Source organism: Bombina bombina, chromosome 10 (assembly GCF_027579735.1).
Source record: "Bombina bombina isolate aBomBom1 chromosome 10, aBomBom1.pri, whole genome shotgun sequence".
Lineage (NCBI taxonomy): Eukaryota > Metazoa > Chordata > Amphibia > Anura > Bombinatoridae > Bombina > Bombina bombina.
The window spans coordinates 204,457,603-204,479,686 of record NC_069508.1 but is presented as its reverse complement, the minus strand read 5'-3'; the positions used below and the strand labels follow the sequence as shown (position 1 = coordinate 204,479,686).

At 37.4% G+C, this 22,084-nt stretch overlaps 1 protein-coding gene across 1 annotated transcript in view; it reads right to left on the bottom strand.

Moving 5' to 3' along the window:
- Positions 1-22,084, bottom strand: part of PATJ (PATJ crumbs cell polarity complex component) — a gene marked incomplete in the record, with an annotated part of 974,742 nt that overhangs the window by 946,331 nt on the left and 6,327 nt on the right. Inside the window, 4 exon segments of the mRNA XM_053693647.1 lie at positions 1,080-1,219; positions 4,246-4,449; positions 16,237-16,418; positions 16,525-16,590. Of these exon segments, the coding sequence (XP_053549622.1) occupies positions 1,080-1,219; positions 4,246-4,449; positions 16,237-16,418; positions 16,525-16,546 (548 nt within the window).

Genomic DNA, 22,084 nt, shown 5'->3' with positions numbered 1-22,084 from the left:
AGGTGGTTTTACTAAATTAGGGTTCCTCCCTAAGGTGGTATCAGATTGTAACATTAAGAGATTGTTCCTTCCTTGTGTCCTTATCCTTCACCGAAGGAACGCTTACTTTACAATCTAGATGTTGTTTGTGCCTTGAAGTTCTATCTTCAGGCTACTAAGGAGTTCAGGTAATCTTCCTCTTTGTTTGTTATCTATACGGGGAAGCGTAAAGGGCAGAAGGCTACTACGACTTCCTTATCTTTCTGGTTAAGGAGTGTCATCCGCTTAGCTTATGAAAGCTGAGAGGATAACAGATCATTCCACTAGAGCAGTGGCTTCCTCCTGGGCTTTTTAAGAATGAAGCCTCTATGAATCAGATTTGTAAGGCGGCTACCTGGTCCTCACAGACTTTTTCTAAATTTTACAAGTTTGATGTGTTTGCTTCGGCTGAAGCAGCTTTCGGGAGAAAAGTTTTGCAAGCTGTGGTGTTCTCAGACTAGGGTCCGCCTCTCTTCTGTTCCCTCCTGCTATTCCTTCAGTGTCCTCTGGGGCTTGGGTATAGTTTTCCCAACATTAAGGAATGAAGTTGTGGACTCTCCCTGCCTTATGGAAGGAAAACATAATTTATGCTTACCAGATAAATTCCTTTCCTTCCTGGCAGGGAGAGTCCACGACCCCGCCCGTAATTTATTTTTGTTGGGCGACTCCCTTTGTATATTATTTCTTCTGGCACCTTTATACCCTTATGTTTCTCCTACTTTTCCTTGTTCCCCTGGCCGAATGACTGGGGTGATAGGGGAAGTGGGAGGGATATTTAAGCCTTTTGGCTGGGGTGTCTTTGCCTCCTACTGGTGGCCAGGTGTTGTATTTCCCAACAGTAAGGAATGAAGTTGTGGACTCTCCCTACCAGAAAGGAAAGGAATTTATCTGGTAAGCATAAATTATGTTTTTGGTCATGGTACATTTACTAAGCCAATTTCGTTTGCATACTACACCACTGATAGATGACAGTTTGTGTCTTGTGAATTATGTGAACATGTAACGTTGTAAAAACAAAAAACGTAAATTTATTTGAAAGACAAAATACATTTATATCTTACCTGTCTGCTATGCTTCCTTGTTGAACTTCTCTGATAAATACACCAGCCTCTCCCACATTGGGATTCTTATGCACTACCACAGTAAATCCAAGGCCTCCTACAGAAGGTTTTTCTATATCTATATATTCAATTTGCCTGCCCTAATGAAAAACAAAACAAATAGAATTTTGATTTGTTGAGTTTATGTCCCTGCCAACATGTTCAATCTGCTCCAGTGAAACCGGTGAACTCAGAGAAATTTATTTCCTGTTAGACTGAACAAACTCAGCACTTTGATAATAAATTAATTCTGTGGAGGATCTCACTTCATTATTTTCATTGAAACAGAGAACACCACATGCAGTCAACAAAGTGCATTAAAACCGAAGGGAATTTAAGAGCTATTTTCACACTTCATTCTCCAGCTATATAAGTTGTAGGCTAGGTTGCTGGTTGGATGAAGACTGAATCAACTGCTGTTTGGCAATGCAGATTTTCACATTTTTTAAATAATGAATGCACAGGTTTGCATATATAACCATATCCTTATGCACCCCTCAAAAATATATATAAAATGTTTCAGATATCAAACTTTAAAAATCTAAACATTTAATGGACACAGTTATAGAAAATAAAAATATAATAAAAATGGTTGCAAACTAAACATTCATTAACAATTTGTACAGGTTTATATCATCATTGCTCAGATCACTGGTCGATAGATAGATAGATAGACAGACATAGATAGATATAGATAGATAGATAGATAGATAGATAGACAGATATAGATGATAGATATTTAATTCAAAACAAAGTCCCACTTCACATGTGAGTCATTCTCCAGACTTCATTACAAATATTATATGCATACAATTAAAAAAAAAATGTATGAGATGCCTTGGGTGTGTAATCCCCTCGTTGAGAGAATGAATAGCACATATTATAAGATAGAACGGTAAAACTATACGATATACAGAGAACACTGAGATCAAGTACATCTATACATTTCATATTGTTACTCCCTGACTATGCATCTTTGTGCAATGAATTAGATCTATATTAATATTACCATCATGGTATAGAACATTTAGGGTTATTATGGTTTCTTGTTAAATGCACCCAAAGTAATCTGTTCTAGTGGCTCCAGTAGGTTATGGCTGTAATCTTTCTATGGCAGTTTGTTAGTGGATTGGAATGTATATTATCTATAACAGAAATGCGCTTGTAACACGTCCGTCGCCGTCATCAGTTGTGCGCGCAGCCTGCAGTGCGAGACAGCTTCAGGAGATCCAGCTCTCAGCTGTAACATAACAGCCGTGAGCTGGAGCTCCTGAAGCTTCAGGCATCTGCCGCATATGGAGCCGGAGCGCAATCGGTGCTCCGCCTCCATATATGACGCCAGATGCCTGATCGTTACAGACAGTAACACTGTGTGTGTCACCGCCTGTAACGATCTTCTGCTGGTGCCGGCAGGAGGCAGGTGGGCGGCTCAGCAGCGGAGGGGGGAGGGAGTGAGAGTGCCCTACTACAGAAAAAAAAGGGGGGGGGTTTATAGGTACTGGCAGACAGTTGCCAGTACCTAAGATGGTGGCAATAGACGGGGGAGGGTTAGAGAGCTGTTTGAGGGGGGGTAAGGGGCAGAGACAAAGGGACAGAGACAGAGGGACAGAGACAGAGATAGAGGGATAGAGGGACAGAGATAGAGGGACAGAGAAAGAGAGATAGAGGGATATAGACAGAGGGATAGGGATAGGGGGACAGAGATAGAGAGATAGAGGGATATAGACAGAGGGATAGGGATAGAGGGATAGGGATAGAGGAATAGGGATAGAGGGATAGGGATAGAGGGATAGGGATAGAGGGATAGGGATAGAGGGATAGGGATAGAGGGACAGGGATAGAGGAATAGGGATAGAGGAATAGGGATAGAGGGATAGGGATAGAGGGATAGGGATAGAGGGATAGGGATAGAGGGACAGGGATAGAGGGATAGGGATAGAGGGATAGGGACAGAGGCATAGGGATAGATGGAGCTAACTTTAAATAAATAGACTGCCCTCTTGGAAGGCTTATCGCCTAGTATAATATATCTGACTTCTACCGTCTCCTAATCTGAGTGTTGTTTTATCACACACGGTAACATATCACTGCTAATCATGTCCTTAATAGGGACAGTAAACACCATGATATATGCAAATAAAATGTATAGTTATTTGTAATAAAAAAACTTTGCAATATATTCTCATTATTTATTTCCACTCCTTTTCATATAACTAAGCTCTGAAAACTGAGCACATTTTCAATACTCAGAACTTGAAATGCACTATGCTGCCTTTTCAAGGCCAACTCTGCCACATATCTGTCCCTAACAATTTAAAGGGGAGAACATTTTTGGGTGAACTGTCCCTTTAACTAATAACAACTACAAAACAGAGTACTTTATACTAATTTTATGACTGGTGCTAGACTGGTTGTCTGCAGACTAAAGACCAGATTGGCTCCTCCAAATAAGGCAAATGGTGGGTGCAGAAAAAAAGGATGTTAATTTGTTTTAAAAACATTTAGACTTGCCGATTTGTTATTTTATAGCAACACAACAGAAAGGTGTTTACTGTCCCTTTAATATAGGTGATAAGGGCAAAACATGGAAGTTTCCCTAAAAAAAGACAGTGACAAGCATTGTCTATGGGTAGGGGGTGGGAATTAAAAACAGTTGATGTTAATATATTCAAAAAGCATTAACATTAGGCCTGTATGATAATTTATTGCAACAGCAGAAAAATAACATTTTAAGTCCCCTGAAATAGGATGTGACGTATAAAAGAAAATCCCACGAGGAGTAAAAGGATGGTTACTCGTGTAAAACATACGTTTCTATCCATCTGGGAACCATAGGCGGTATCTGTCCATCTCTGAGAACATGGATTTAGTCTGCTTAGAACAAATACAAAATATCTTTGAAGAAATAATGTGAGAACATAAAAAGACTTTTGTCCTTTCAGTCCCACTGCCTATCACAGATTAGACATTAAATAAAATGTAAGTTTACCCAATAAGAAAACAAAGAGGAAATTTGCTGTTCTTTGAACTACATCACAGCGCGTTTCGCTAACATTTTTACTTGTATGTCCCAATACAGGTTTGTGATATTTCAATAGAAACTTGTCAGCTGTGCAGCTATACATACCTCTGCCATCTTTTGAATTTTTTGGCTGAAGTCACCTCCTCCGGAGTTGGGACCAAGAAGAGGTAATCTAGACGAAATAAAGTTGTCAAAGGACAAAGAGTTGCTCTTGTTTCGAAACTGCGCAGAAGAGTCAGCTTCAAATACCAATAAACCTTTCTTTGTGAAATCAAATTCTGCAGAACGGTCAGCTGGCATACGATTCAGCTAAGGAAACAAGAGTTAGTTCATTAAAAACTATTTTGCTTGACTTACAAAAATAACGATGGGAAATAATATACCAAGAAACTTTCTAGTTTAGACAATGAATACTCTGAATTCTCAAGCACAGAACTCACAACTAGTTCAGTAATACACAATATTTTATGGTAGACAGTTGCTGATATTTGTTTACTTTTGGAATACATATTCTAATTTTACAATATTTAAATCACTATCTAATAAATGAAAATAATGCAAGAATTAGAGTATACGGAAATCCTGACCATCAGGAACAAGTTCTTGTTATAGGGCGCATCTCATTTGCTGCAATGCCCATCTTTACCAAGTTGTTTTTAAATGCCTTACACCTGGGCGTAGCTCCAGAACAGAGGCTAAAAGCAGATTTCTAGCACAAACTGATAATAACGTTTGTTTTTAAATCTAATAGGAAGGAGAGTTTTACAGGAATGTGCACTGATATTTGTAACCTATACGGTCCCTTAATGTGTTGCGAGAACAACCAAAAGCACTTCCTTCTCTCCTTTATGCAATACGCTGATATGGAAACATACACAGGAGTCAATTCCTTTAGAACATACACAGGAGTCAATTCCTTTAGAACATACACAGGAGTCAATTCCTTTAGAACATACACAGGAGTCAATTCCTTTAGAACATACACAGGAGTCAATTCCTTTAGAACATACACAGGAGTCAATTCCTTTAGAACATACACAGGAGTCAATTCCTTTAGAACATACACAGGAGTCAATTCCTTTAGAACATACACAGGAGTCAATTCCTTTAGAACATACACAGGAGTCAATTCCTTTAGAACATACACAGGAGTCAATTCCTTTAGAACATACACAGGAGTCAATTCCTTTAGAACATACACAGGAGTCAATTCCTTTAGAACATACACAGGAGTCAATTCCTTTAGAACATACACAGGAGTCAATTCCTTTAGAACATACACAGGAGTCAATTCCTTTAGAACATACACAGGAGTCAATTCCTTTAGAACATACACAGGAGTCAATTCCTTTAGAAAAAAAAAGATCTAAATGATTTTCTACAGAAGTCTGTGCGGATTTTTTTTAGATAAATCAGTTGTACAAAAGGATTGTAACTGACCCTATAGTTAGCTAGGGTCAATAAGAGACCGTAAGAGTCAAAATTAAAAACTTTTATGACTCAGATCAAGCAGCAATTTTAAACAACTTTCCAATTTACTTCTATTATCAAATGTGCTTTGTTATCTTGGTATCCTTTGTTAAAGACTACAGCTAGGAAGGCTGATAGAAGCTCAGGAGAGTGCACGTGTCTATAGCAGTTTATGACATTAATGTTTGCAACAATGTATAACATTACTATAAACAATACGTACACACTCCTAAGCTCATTTAGGATTACTCTTTAACAAATGATACACAAAAACAACTAAGCAAATTGATGATAGGAGTAAATTGGAAAAGTGTTGTTTAAAATGTCATGCTATATCCAATTCATTTAAAGGGGCAGTGTATTGTAAAATTGGTGCCCCTTTAACGTGTTCCCAATGACTTGTTACACCAGCTGGAGTATAAAATAAATAAGAGATTGCTCCTTTATGTCACAAATGCTTCCCTTTCTTATCTCGGTCTTTTCACAATACTTAGAAAGAACAACTGAAATGAACATTTTTTAATTTTCTCTCTCCCGCTCCCCACTGGGAGTGTAATTTCTTCTTCTGGCTGTGTTTACATAACTTATCCATAGCCTATACTAAGGTATAGAAACTTTCAGCATAGGTAGGGATCACACAGACAAAACCGGCTTTTTCAAATAGTAATATAAAGGCAAAGGAGCTATTCGTAAACAATTGAATACACTCCAACAGGTAAAATTAATATTTGGGAACAAATTAAAGGGACAGAATACACCAATTTTCATATAAACTGCATGTATTAGACACTACTATAAAGAAGAATACTCACAGATGCTGATATAAAATCCAGTACAACAACACTTTTTAAAAACTTCCTTAGAAGCTCCAAGTTTAGCACGGTTGATGAGGTTAGGCTGGGACACCCAGTGAAAGGGGCTGGGAAATCAGGATGAGCAGACACCCCACCCCCTCCATATAAAAAGACGTATTAGACAAACATGAGCAAGCAGGAGTCTGTAGACATCAGTATACATCTAAAACGTTTAGGGTTGCTTAGGCGTCTGAAATTCAGCACAATGTTATTTAAAAATAAGCAAAACTATACATCGTTACAAAAACACTCCCAGATGGGCTATAGAAATGGATCATGTACAAGACATTTAAGTAAAGAAAAAATGTAATGTACAATGTCCCTTTAAAAGGGGAGAACATTTATGAGTAAACTGTCCCTTTAAGTTTAATTTTGACTTTACTGTCCTTTTAAGGAAAGAAATTATACTCAAACTAGTGTCACTAAGTCATTTTTACCTAAAACACAAGCTTTTTTACTTTATTTTTAAATGTAATTTTGCTAAATGACAAAATAAAGTAACCTATATGACACAATGAGAGGATTCTACAGCTTATTTAATAAAATGACTCTTCTGACAACACCTGATTATTAGACAAAGGATCAGTTTCACTAAAGAAAAAGAATATTCCAAACTACTAAACCGTTAGAAATGCACTCATGTTTCAAAGGGACAGTCAAGTCCAAAAAAAAAAACTTTCATGATTTAAATAGGGCATGTAATTTTAAACAACTTCCAAATTTACTTTTATAACCAATTTTGCTTTGTTCTCTTGGTATTCTTAGTTGAAAGCTAAAACTAGGAGGTTCATATGCTAATTTCTTAGACCTTGAAGACTGCCTCTAATCTGAATACATTTTGACCACTAGAGGGCATTAGTTCACATGTTCCATATAGATAACATTGAGCTCATGCACGTAAAGTGACCTAGGAGTGAGCACTGATTGGCTAAACTGCAAGTCTGTCAAAAGAACTGAAATAAGGGGGCTTAGATACAAGATAATTACAGAGGTAAAAAGTGTATTATTATAACTGTGTTGGATATGCAAAACTGGGGAATGGGTAATAAAGGGATTATCTATCTTTTTAAACAACAAAAATTCTGGTGTTGACTGTCCCTTTAAGTTTGCATTAGTAAGTTAGAGGAGCATGAAACCTAGAATGAATACACACAGAGAGAAATGCACTCACAGGAACGAACAACCAGCTCAATACCATTGTTAGCCTGTTCTATGGCGATTTACCACCTGGGTGCAACTTCTTTTAGCCCAGCAATGCTTTTCACAGAGTAGAACTTTCCTGTAATATATCAGTCTGATCCCGCCTATTACGGTCAGTCCAGCGCCAAAATACCAGGCAATTCCTCTTTGAACAAGGAACAAAGCAACCCCAGACGATAGTTTCGGCCTTCATTGGGCCTCGTCAGCGAGGTGTAGCAGTATTCCTCTAAGCACACTGAGCAAGCAATGGTTCTTACGTGATTCAGACAGAGAAATAAATTGGAAGCTTCTCTGAAATTGTATATTATCAAATTTGCTTAACTCTCATGGTATTCTTTGTTGATGTATATGCATAGGTAGGTAGCTTGCTTGTGTCTGGTAGTAAACACTGCTGAAAGTGTATAACATTGTAAAAAGTATTCTTGCAAAACTGCTGCTATATAGTGTTCCAGACATGTGCACGCTCCTGAGCATACCTACTCGCTTTTCAACAAACAATGCCAGAAATAAATCGGAAACGTTTTTAAAACTATATGCTAAATCTGAATCATGGCAGAAAAAAAAATTGTGTTTCATGTTATTTTAACATGGGAACAAGAAAAGTTTGCTCTTTGTCAAGGTCAAGTGGCCTAAAAATAAAACTAGACAATCAGTTGGCTGTTAGAGAGGTCTAACAGCGATAGAGATTTAGGGTCCAAATTCTCTAAATCTCTTTGGTCTGGGGAATTTCTATAAGAAGTTTTGACCCTACTGCAAAGCCCCTCAGGAAAAGGAAGATTTTCCTTGATAACTATGTAGTTTCTGTATGTAAAAGGGAAGAAACTTATATTACAATATAATACTAGTTAAAATAAGATGATAATTTATCATTTCTCTCCATACCGGTGAGTTTTTGAGAATCGTGCCAAGAAAGAAAGAGAAAAAAAATAAAAATAATAAGAGAGAGTGAGAGTGAGCGAGAGAGAGAGTGAGAGCGAGAGAGAGAGTGCGAGCGAGAGAGAGAGTGAGAGCGAGAGAGAGAGTGAGAGCGAGAGAGAGAGTGAGAGCGAGAGAGAGAGTGAGAGCGAGAGAGAGAGTGAGAGCGAGAGAGAGAGTGCGAGCGAGAGAGAGAGTGCGAGCGAGAGAGAGTGCGAGCGAGAGAGAGTGCGAGCGAGAGAGAGTGCAAGAGCTGCACAGAGACAGACAGCCAGATTAAAAGATCACTGGCATGGAAACAAATCACGCAAAATCTTATTTTTTTCACATCCAAAATCCTGAATAGTGAGACAAACAACTATAAAGCTAAAATTTGCCTTCTAATTTTTTTGAGGGACCTTGCACTACTGACGAGACATCTTATATAATCTCCTCAGAGCAAACAGCTTTAGATTATCAGGCCCAAACAGAGAAAAAGAAAATGAATATACATACGACATATAGCTTATACATACAACATACAGTATATAAAAGAGCACTGGTTCAATAGGTTTACATTTTTATTAGACATGCGCATTCATAGTTTTTGTGAGATCATGAAAGGGGAACATGGCGGCCGCCAGCGACATTCATCTCTTTTCAGAGCCAGAATTCTTCTTGTGATAGTACAACACACTAAGATTTGGATTTGCACAGATCTTAGTGTGTTCTCCGAAAAAAGCCAAATGCCGCTGGTGGCTGCTGTCTTCCCTATTCATGATTTCCCGAAAACTATGAATGCGCATCTAATTTTTATGTGTAAATTCATTAAACAGATAGGAAGTGTGCAATACTCATCCTTAGGGTAAAAACGGCCCATTAGCTGAGGGGGATAACTGCCACTGCTCTATTTGTGGACAGCTACATATCCCACAAGCACTACAAAGAAAAAATATTAACAAACTGGTTTTTAAATGCCCTAAATATGATGCAACAAAGAAAAATAAGTTGTTTTATTTGCTATTTAAAGGCCAGCTTTACATATATAGAGAACATACTGTATATGTGGGTTCATTTTGTGAAAATAAATCTCAGGGCATTAAAGGATTAAGTCTCCACCAGTCATAGAATAATTATGGCAGGCTACATTTTTGTAATGATTTTGCAGCTAAAATAGATTAGTCAATTTAAATGAAACCTTAAAAAAAACACCATCAATTTTATTGTATCCTAAAGTGCTGCTATCATTTCAGAATTTTACATTTTGTAATATTAATATCAAGAAGCTAATCTTGCGCACTTGTTTCAGTTTTGTTCCTTGATCTTCTAACATCACGCACAAGTACCAGAGGAGAAGGTTTCTGTATAAACCATTGTGCTGGTTAGATGTTATTTGTATTAGGCAATGGGTCTGATAATAAAAAACTCAACGACATGGAGAGAAATCTTCCCATTTAAAACCTCACACGGAGTTAAAATTTGCATTTCTAAAATTCTTTGAGGGACTTCTTGGATAATCGAGCTACAGTAGAAAGCTTAAAATCATCTTGCCCTATGTATCAGTTTTCAAAACAGCTGAATCCTTGCACACTTATGGGAAGGTCAGGGCAAAGTGCCAAAAAGAACCGCCACTCCTTTGCTTTAAGTAAAAAGCTCCTTTATTTGAAAACACTAAAAGGCATACACGCCAGCAGAGAATGACAGGTCAAACGCGTTTCGTAGGTGTAACTTTTTCAATGAGCTCTAACATCACGTACTGACTCTCCCTTAATAAAGGTAATAACCACTCCCCCATTACAGGTGTCATAGGTAAGTCAGGTGAATTGGAGAAAAAGGAGTGCAATCAAAATTTAACATATTTGGAAATCATAACAAATGAGCATATGTGAACACAAAGTATAGAGTTGTAACAAACGTATTATTAGAGAATTAATTGGCGGTCCCATATTCACACTATACTGAAGTGACATTTCATAAATGGTCTTATAAAAAGCTAAGACCTAACAGAAAGGGTTAAATTACTAATACTTTGAATTACTTTAAGCAGTCTCATACCTAGACTTTTTTTTAGAAAATTGAAATACCCCCTTAATCTGAGGCAGCATATTTCAAATAAAAGACTATGAAATAATAAATCATTTTAGCCACATATTCTACTCATACAGTGTTCAATAATGAATGAAATGGGACTTGGGCTACAATTATAGCACCTCCTAAAAACAATCCATCTATTGTAATACGCAATTCTGACAAGGGAGGGAACGTGGTCGTCCTTGATAGGACTGATTACATAAAGGAGGCTTATAGACAATTACAGGATGAGGAGGTTTATGAAAAACTACTTACTAATCCAACTTTTAAATACAGGAGAATTCTTCATGATCTCTTGGATTGGGCGGTGATGATTGGGGCAATAACTAAAATGAATTTCGATTATCTGCTAGTTGAGCATCCTATTGTACCAATTTTTCATTACCTCCCAAAAATTCATAAGAGCATGACCTCCCCTCCTGGACGCCCCATAGTGGCAGGCATAGGTTCATTAAATGAACCTTTGAGTGCCATGATTGATACTCTGTTACAATCTATTGTATTGGGCCTTAAGAGTTATATAAGGGATACCACAGATTTCATCAAACAGATAGAACAAGTGGAATGGTTGGATGATTATTGTATTGTCACCATTGATGTTATATCCCTATACACCGTGATTCCCCATGATAAGGGCATCATGGCTATACAATCATATTTGGAAATGTATACTGATTAGAATCCTGATCTCAGGGAGTTTATTCTTAAATCCATTGAGTTCTTGCTGACTCATATTTTTTTCTTATTTGAGGGAGATTACTATCGCCAAAGACAGGGGACAGCCATGGGGGCTAAGTTTGCCCCTACATAAGCCAACCTATTTTTAGGTTGGTGGGAGCTGTCCCGTGTCTTTGGTGATGGTAATCCCTTCAAAGAACGCATTATACATTACGGTCGCTACATTGACGACCTTGTGTTCATATTTAGAGGAGAAGATTCAATGGTTAAAAACTTTTTCGAATATCTCTCTGATAATCAGCAAAATCTACGATTCACTATGAACACAAGCAGAAAAGAGATGCCCTTCCTTGATGTACTTATAAAACCTGATAAAAGGTAAGCACAGTATAGAAGTGGAATTATATAGGAAGGAAAGTGCAGGCAATACTCTCCTGATGGCAAAGTCTAGCCATCTAAGACATGTCATAAAGGCCATTCCAAAAGGCCAGTACATGAGGACAAAGAGAAATTGCAGCACAGAAGAGGCATATGAAGTACACTCAGAGAGAACCACGGAACGGTTCTTGGAGAGGGGGTACAGAATACAGGACTTAAAAGAGGCCAAGGAACAAGTAGAAGTAATGGCAAGACATGATATGATCAAGAGTAAAACTAGAAAGAAGGAAAATTACCAACAAAAACCAGTATTCATTACGGCATACAGTAAGGAATACAGTGCTATTTGTCAAATTATTAGAAAGTCTCTCCCCATTCTTAGGGTAGACGATACTATGGACAAAATAGTAGAGAGAGGGTGCAAATTTGTAACACGTAAATCTAGAACGCTGGCTAATATTCTTTCCCCATCCATGTTACCTACAATTACTTCAGGTAACTGGCTTACCCCTAGAAACGTTGGTAGTAGGAGATGCACATCATGCACGCATGCCATTTTGGGGGACACTTTCAAGTCTATAGATGATGAGAAGTCCTTCAAAATTAAGGAGTACATAAATTGCAACACTTCATACGTGATATATTTGCTCACATGCAAATTATGCAATATTAAGTACGTTGGTCAGACGACCAGACCCCTCAAAACAAGATTTTTAGAACATCTTAGATCTATTGGTGATGAGAATTCAGATACCCCAGTTGCCCTACATTTTAAAACTGAACACAATGGCAATAAGTAAACTATTATGCTTTCAGGGCATACAACATGTGAAAAGACCTAAAAGAGGAGGGAATAGACTAAAACTTTTGAGTCAGAAGGAAGTCTACTGGATTTTTCAATTAAATACAAGGGTCCCTAAAGGTCTAAATTCAGATTGGGATATTAAACTTTATGTAGATTAAATTTCTGTAAGTATTGGAGATAGTGAATCCCGAAGAAATTATATTTTGTTACCTAATAGCAATATAAAGTAGGAGGTGCTATAATTGTAGCCCAAGTCCCATTTCATTCATGATTGAACACTGTATGAGTAGAGTATGTGGCTAAGATGACTTATTATTTCATAGTCTTTTATTTGAAATATGCTGCCTCAGATTAAAGGGACAGTCAACACCAGAATTTTTGTTGTTTAAAAAGAAAGATAATCCCTTTATTACCCATTCCCCAGTTTAGCATAACCAACACGGTTTTACCTCTGTAATTATGTTGTATCTAAGCTTCTGCTGACTGCCCCCTTATTTCAGTTCTTTTGACAGACATGCAGTTTAGCCAATCAGTGCTCACTCCTAGGTCACTTTACGTGCATGAGATCAATGTCATCTATATGAAACATGTGAACTAATGCCCTCTAGTGGTCAAAATGTATTCAGATTAGAGACAGTCTTCAACGTCTAAGAAATTAGCATATGAACCTCCTAGTTTTAGCTTTCAACTAAGAATACCAAGAGAACAAAGCAAAATTGGTGATAAAAGTAAATTGGGAAGTTGTTTAAAATTTCATGTCCTATTTAAAACATGAAAGTTTTTTTTGGACTTGACTGTCCCTTTAAGGGGGTATTTAAATTTTGTAAAAAAAAGTCTAGGTATGAGACTGCTTAAAGTAATTCAAAGTATTAGTAATTTAACCCTTTCTGTTAGGTCTTAGCTTTTTATAAGACCATTTATGAAATGTCATTTCAGTATAGTGTGAATATGGGACCGCCAATTAATTCTCTAATAATACGTTTGTTACAACTCTATACTTTGTGTTCACATATGCTCATTTGTTATGATTTCCAAATATGTTAAATTTTGATTGCACTCCTTTTTCTCCAATTCACCTGACTTACCTATGACACCTGTAATGGGGGAGTGGTTATTACCTTTATGAAGGGAGAGTCAATAGGTGATGTTAGAGCTCATTGAAAAAGTTACACCTACGAAACGCGTTTGACCTGTCATTCTCTGCTGGCGTGTATGCCTTTTAGTGTTTTCAAATAAAGGAGCTTTTTACTTAAAGCAAAGGAGTGGTGGTTCGTTTTTTGGCACTTTGCCCTGACCTTCCCATAAGTGTGCGAGGATTCGGCTGTTTTGGATGTCTATTTTCGATTGAGGGAAGGAGGTGAAGCTCCCTGTATTTCCTATTGCACCTGTCTAACCGGAACTATCCCCTTGGCTACGGCTCCCGTGGGGAGCGCTGAGCAGGAGACACAGAGTGGTGCTGCAGAGGCAGTAGAGACGCAGCGCGGCACACAAGGTGAGTGAAACCGCAAACATACTGAAGTGGTTACCGACGGATTTTGTCTTGTATCAGTTTTCAGCAACATTACAAGAACATCAAAATTAAACTTTCATTATGCAAATAGACGGCTCCATTAATCAAGCTATGTATTTGAGTTTGGAGCCTTTAAAGTTAAAAGGGACATTTTACCCTAAATACATTTTATAAGCATAGCATTAAGGTTATTCCCCACCTCCCTCATCATGGTGCCGCCATGATGAATTCTAGATTTTAAAGGGATACTAAACCCAAATGTTTTCTTTCATGATTCAGATAGAGCAGCAATTTTAAGCAACTTTTTAATTTTCTCCTATCAATTTTTCTTTGTTCTCTTGCTATCTTTATTTAAAAAAGCAGGAATCTAAGTTAAGGAGCTTGCCTATTTTTGATTCAGCACCCTGGATAGCGCTTGCTTATTGGTGGCTACATTTAGGGGGTCAAGTCGAGCGGGAATGCATGGGAATGGAGTTCCTGCACTATTTGCAGGTGAAATTAAGTTCCCCCTGGAAAGAGGACAGAAACGCACCAGTAAACACTGCTGCTAGGAGGAGCTGGAGCAGTCTGATTAGAGGATAGTGAGATCCTCTAGTAATGGGCAGTAACACTTCCTACAATACACTAAATGGAAGCCTGTCAGCGGTCCTGCTGTGTGATCACCCCGCAATGTGTGATACACATGGTGCTTACATTTCTGTGTGGCTTGCTCTGAGTTTATTTAGCTTCCCTCAGCAGAAATAGGACACTTGCACCTTAAGTGGGTGAGACTCTGTGACAGAGGAGGAGTCTCAGACCCAAAGGCAACCATATAAATGCAGTGGGTGTGTAGAATATTTATTGTTTTGGGGGTGGAAGTCTTGGTGAGTTCCCACAATTTTTTTTGTAGGACTTGACCCCTGGCTACATTAAGCTACAAATCATCAAGTGCAACCCAGGTGCTGAATCAAAAATACCTTCCTTTTCAAATAAAGATACCAAGAGAACGAAGAAAAATTAATAATAGGAGTAAATTAGAAAGTTCCTTAAAATTGCATGCTCTATCTCAATCATGAATGAAAAAATGTGGGTTTATATCCCTTTAAGAATCAATGGTCTTAGGCCTGAGGTGGCCGAGTGAAAACATCCTGTGCCGATTTGTCCAGGAGGATTGACAAACAAGGTTCCCCGTGCTACTGGTGAAGCAACAGCAGGGGGGAGGGCTGCAATCATCCTCTTTACCAATACTGAATGCTGGGAATCTGCTCTACCCACTTTGTTAAATGGGGCCAGAGTCATTTTAAAAACCTTCCAATTTACTTCTTTTATCAAAATTTACCTCATTCTCTTGGTATCATTTGTAGAAACTTAAAGGGGTCATTAAAGTCAAAATAAAACTTGCATGATTCAGATAGAGTGTGAAATTTTAAGAGACTTTCCAATGTATTTCCATTATCAAAGTGTGCACAATCTTTTTATATGCACACTTTACGAGGAATCAGCTCTTACTGAGCATGTGCAAGAGTTCACAGTGTATCTGTGTAAGAGTCTGATTTGCCGATGGTGTCACATGATACAGGGGGCCGAAAGAACATTCCAAATCTTGTTTTTAAAAAAAAATTAAAATTCTGAACACGTGAAATAGCATTGTCTTTTTATTATGCACTTGTTGATTTTGCAATTCTACTGTATTCAATTGTCCTTTAAAGCCTTTCTGTAAGAACACAACGAGGTAGGAGCGCACACCTGAAAAGATAGATATATATATACACACACACAAGAACTTGCACTCACTGGTCTTTCCTTCAGAAACACACAATTTATTGTAACGTTTCGGAGACAGAGTATCCCCTTCCTCAGACCTCAGATACTTTGTCTCCGAAACTTTACAATAAATTGTGTGTTTCTGATGGAAAGACCAGTGAGTGCAAGTTCTTGTTACTTTTATGCATTATTCACTAGCACCCTGGCAGGCTGACCTGGAAGTGAGAGTGCTCATCTATGGGATAATTAATATATATATATATATATATATATATATATATATATATATATATATATATATATATATATATATATATATATATATATATATATATATATATAATATGTCCCTTTAAGACAATATTTAGGTTGGGAAAACATTACAAAATACAATGTTACACATATTCCCTTTTAACTGACACAGACAAGTTAAAACCAGTACAACACCATCCAGACCTGAATATTCTACACACCTGTTCCTTTAACTGTTTGATGGACTGCTGGACTGTCAGGATCTGGTTAAATAATGGACTTTGGAGAGTATCCCTTAAGATGCACATTTTTTCGTGATGGGAAAGTTCTCCTTTGTCTTTCAATTTCTTCTGCAAGCGCTCAGTAATCTGCAGCACTTGTTGTTTGTCTACGGTAACAGTGCCTGAAACATTAAACAAACTGTGTAATAATTCCTGCTTCATATAATGTACTCATTTAAAATTCTTCTTTAAAGCAAAATGTTCCTTTAAGGGTAATTTATTAGGTACCTGTATCCAGAACTTCCGGCATTTTGGGATATCTGATTTACGCACGCTTTTGGAAAAAAAAAATATCTGTGGAAAAAAAAATATATATATATTAACACCAACGCACATCTGGTATTAGTATTTTTTCTTTTAGGATCAGATCTACAGTACATAAAGAAAAAAAATTACATTAACATCAAAATTGTTTTCATTTCTTTTTTCTTGTTTATTTTTATGACTACGGTATTCTTTTAGGTTAAGATGGTAAATGAAACAGATGTCACTTGTCATATTCCTTATATTAATAGGGAGTGGTTTATAAAATGATAATCACGACATAACTTTATGTGGTATAACGCATGGCTAGTTTAACTGTGACCATAACACATTTTTATTAACAATGTTATAAAACAACATCAGAGAAGCAAAGCAAACAGCGAATATCAAAGCTGTCACTGAACAACTGTAAAGAGATATTAAACAAATATAGTGCAAGCTAACTAAGCAATATACCCCATGCCCATTCAAATGTTCTGATTTATAGGAATATTCTTCACGGTTATGATTCTTCCAATTTCTTTTTTATGTAATGCAACCAATTCAATACAGCATGTCATTTTACGACTAGCGACCCTGCAAAGGGATTAAAGACATGATAATTTGATACGCAAAGTTTCTGCTCAGGACCAGCAGTACCCTGCAGATCCAGTACAGTATTTCTACTATGTGTTTAATGTTTTAAGTTTAACCCCTGCAAAGGGGTTAAAGGGTCGCTAGTTGTTAAATTATAAGCTATAACAAATAAGAGCATGCAATGTTTAATCTATAATGGCCCTTTAAGTTAGCATCAATCTTATACACCACTACAATAAATCCCCTTCATCAATTTCAGCCTCCTAACACAATACACACTAAGTGATTCCTCCTAAAATATTTAATAAGTATCATATTATGACTTAAGAGATATTTAAAAGGGACTGTAAACACCTTGTTATTACAATTTTTTTTCTACAGTCTTAAAAAACATTAACATACTAGGTAAATTTGAAAAGGTTTAGAATGCATTGACACCTTTTTTACTTTCCTTATTTAGAGAAGCCAATACAGCTATCTCACATGCCATGAATTATAAATATAATAATGGCATATTGTGAATCTGCTGAGCCTGATGGAAAAAAATATACATTTGTGTGGGTCACTCACTGAAATTTGACTTTAAATAGGGTTCAAATATAGGTAGCATAAAAAAAGCTTCAAATTGGCTCAGCACTGGGGTGAAAAAACGCTTAGCAGTGAAAGTGTTAAATACTGGACAATTGGCAACCCTAATTATACACCTGGTGGTTCCTATTGTACAGCTAGGATGAGCTTACCAGATGAAATACAGACTGAGGCTTTTAGTAGGCAAGCCTGTAAATGTATGTAATGTTCTGTGTCTTGCAAACTCACTGAGCTCAACCTTAAAGCACAGAAACTGTGTGCATTACATAAAGAAACATACATAAGACATTTTCTGTTATTCCAAGAAATTACTATCTTAAAACACCCTGTTATACGAGTAACCTCATACTTTACAGTATACATGTCCCACATCCTTTCTCACTAGAGATCTGCATTCAGAGGTTTCGTGAACCTCCGTATGCGGAACGAGGAGGCCCTTCGTGCCACTTGACTATTTTTGTAGTCAAATTCATTCTTGTGCAACAGCTACACACTAAAATCTGGATTTGCACACATTTTAGCGTGTTGCTGTTGCACGAGAATGAATTTGGCATTGAAAAGAGTCAATCAGCACGAAGGACCTCCTTGTTCCGCATTCAGAAGTTCACGAAACCTCCGAGTGCGCATCTCTACTTCTTGTGCTTTTCGGAAAATAATCCTGTCTTTTTCCGTTGTGTAATATGACTTTATCCATCAGTGACTGTGCATATTCATAACAAAATAGTGTGGTAATTAATGGGTTTGCCAGGTGTTCTGTATAGAACCAGAGAGTCAAGTATTTCAACTGGCTTTCAAAATCTATACAAAACAACTGGACAATTAAAGGGCCATAATAGTTGAAAAATGACGTTTTATTGCGCTAGAGCATATCATTTAAAGACTAGAAGCCTTGCACTAATATGTATTTAATCCCTGCAAAAGGGTTAAACACACAGTAGAAGTACTGCCTGGAACCCGTAGAGCAGCATTTCTCATCCACGGTTAGTAATCAGCTGATCAGTATCCATGGTTACTAACCTGCTCTTACCCATAAGCCGATTATTTCACCTGTGCACTGGTTCAGCTATAATGAAAACCTGGCCTGTTGGGGGTACTCGAGGACCACGGTTGAGAAACAATGCCGTAGAGCATCGCTGGTACTGAGCAGAAACTGCAGATGATCCAATCAGCAGCGCTACTTACACAGTTGAGTTGTGTGACTAGCGCTGGTGATCCAAAAAGTTTCTGCTGGAGACCAGTGATGCTCTGCTGCAGGGGTTAAAGACATAAAAGTGTGGGGTTGCTAGTCTTACTGGTACATGCACTAACAATGTAAAGTGTGTATTTGTCAACTATTATAGTCCTTTTAATGTCCAGGTTTTTAGATCCTCAAGCTAAAATTTAGTATGTTAAAATGGGACAGTGGAATATAAAAAAAAATTCTCCCCTTCAATGTGTTCCCAATTATTTATTTTACTTGCAGGGTGTATTAAACTGTTTAGTAATATATCCTTCACCTTTATTCCTTTTTTGTCATCTGAAGTAGCTGCTTTTGCCTGTTGTATCCTCATCTATTGTGAAAATCTCAGTACTTAAAGGGACAGTCTAGTCAAAGTTATAATTTCATTATTCAGATAGGGCAATTTTATACAACTTTCCTTTTTACTTTGTTCTCTTGGTATTGTTTATTTAAAGCTAAACCTAGGTAGGTGCTAACTTCTAAGTCCTTGAAGACCGCCTCTTATCTCAGTGCATTTTAACAGTTTTCACAGCTAGGCAGTGCTTGTTCGTATGTGCCATATAGATAACATTGCGCTAACTACCGTGGAGATATTTATGAGTTAGCACTGATTGGCTAAAATGCAAGTCTAAGTAGATTAGTGATGAACAGAGTGCCAAAAGAGGCCGACGTAGCTATGGGAAAAGTGGATGGATGTTGGAAGAGATGTACGAATTGAAACTGGCTGGTCTAAAATATATTTTAATACACTCACATAAAATCAATAACATGAAAAGATCGGCGATCAAAAAAAATGAGGTCAAATGTCAAACTTTTAAAACCACAGTGAAAAACACAATAGGTGAAGGCAATATAAAATCATAATAAAATCATGGATCCATGATAATTATGTATGTTACTTGCGCAATTAAATACAACTCTTGTCAAAGTAGTGTGTACTCAGTGTAGTGTGTGTTCAGTGATTAACATTGACATGAACGTTTAAGTACAGCAATAGTAATTGTACATAATCACACTTGATAATTGGAGCCGGCTGGTTAGGCCAAATATAAATGTGTGTATAAAATGTCCTCCAGGGACATTAAATCCTTAGTCTTAATGGTTCTAATAAAATCCTAATATGGTTCTAATAATATCCTAATGTGAAGAGTGTCCAAGTTCGTGAGTCCAGTGAAAATTAATTGGAAGTGGCTGAATTGTCGGTGGGTGGTGGAAGCAGGGACAGCCAATGTTCAGCAAATTGTGGTAACCAAAATGAGTGAAAAAATGGGTGAAGGCAAAAATTCAAAAACAAATATTGCAACTGCAAATATGCGACTAAAAAATGGGTGCGTGGGCAAAACAAAAAACAAAAAACAAAACAGCACAAACCAAAACAAAACATTAAATGGTTTGTGCTTCCAATAAAGAGGGGTAAAGTGTGTGAAGGTTTATAAAAAAGTGGAAAAGTATATATAAAATAAACAATAGTAATGATCCTCAAATTAAGACTTGAGTCTTGATAAAGGCCGAAATAGGGGCCGAAATGCGTTGACCACAGCTATTAAGCACATTTCTAATACTGCTCTCTGCATTTGTACAATCTACACTTTTGCATTTTACAGGTACACCCAGGATTACATTGGATGATACAAAGATCTACTAGGACCCATTCTGAGGATAACCAGGACTTAATTTGAGGATAACTACTATCGTTTATTTTATATATACACTTTTCCACTTTTTTTAATATATTTTTTTTTATAAACTTTCACACACTTTACCCATCTTTATTGGTATTTAATATCTCTGGAGGACATTTATACACACACATTTATATTTGGCCTAACCAGCTGGCTCCAATTATCAAGTGTGATTCTGTACAATTACTATTGCTGTACTTAAACGTTCATGTCAATGTTAATCACTGAACACAGTGATCAGCAGTAAGTCACATACTAAAATATAGTTAAAAGAACACATTTCCATACATTTTATACTATGCAGCTGGTATGACAAATCAGTGGAAACACATTAATAGAAAACCGATTTACAGTAAACTGTCCCTTTACGTTTTCAACACCTTTATTCTAATTAAATAGATATGGTTAGCTATGTCTTGGGGACAGTAGGTCAAATTCAACAAGAGAGATGAGTGAGCATTTTTTAATTTGCTTTGCCTGCTTCTTCTGTAATTTAAATTGGGTAGGATTCTGAATACTGCCCCTGCAACATGCTACACAGTGACTGACTGATCAGTGCAGGGGCTCATTTATAACTGTCACTTTCTAGAAGCAACAACATTTTTAAGGGGCATGTCCCTGGATTGCAAAACCATGTACATTTTCTTAACAAAATGGCAGCTTTGGATGAGGATCTATAGCACTGGTTTTCACACCTGTCTTATTATTATTATTATTATTATTCTTTATTTATAAAGCGCCAACAGATTCTGCAGCGCTGCCCATGGGTACAAGGATAACAGTACAATGGAGAAACAATACAATAAAATACATAATTTTACAGACAAAATACAGGGGGAATTGAGGGCCCTATTCCCGTGGGAACTTACAATCTAGATGGGTAGGAGGATGGGAAACAGGAGGTGGGGACTGCAAAGGTGAGAATGATGTTAGTGAGGAGATAGATGAGGGCAACTGTTAGGTAAGTGAAGTTAGTTTGTTAATAAGTCGAGTGATAAGCTTCCCTGAACAGAAAGGTCTTTAGGGAACGTTTAAAGGAAGAGAGGTTAGGGACAAGTCTGAGAGCACGAGGAAGTGCGTTCCAGAGGGTTGGTGCCGCACGAGAGAAGTCCTGTAGTCTAGCATGAGAGGAGGTGATGGTAGAGGACGCAAGAAGCAGGTCATTGTTGGATCTTAGGGGGCGGGCTGGAGTATATTTGTTGATAAGTGAGGACATGTAGGGTGGGGCAGCATTGGTGAGGGTTTTGTAGGACAGGGTGAGAATTTTGAATTTAACTCTGTTGTGAATGGGGAGCCAGTGAAGGGACTCACAGAGAGGTGCAGCAGAAACAGAGCGTCGAGAGAGGTGGATTATCCTGGCAGATGCATTTAGGATGGATTGGAGGGGAGAGAGGCGGGAGAGAGGGAGGCCAGTTAGTAAGTTGTTACAGTAGTCAAGTCGGGAAATTACCAGGGAGTG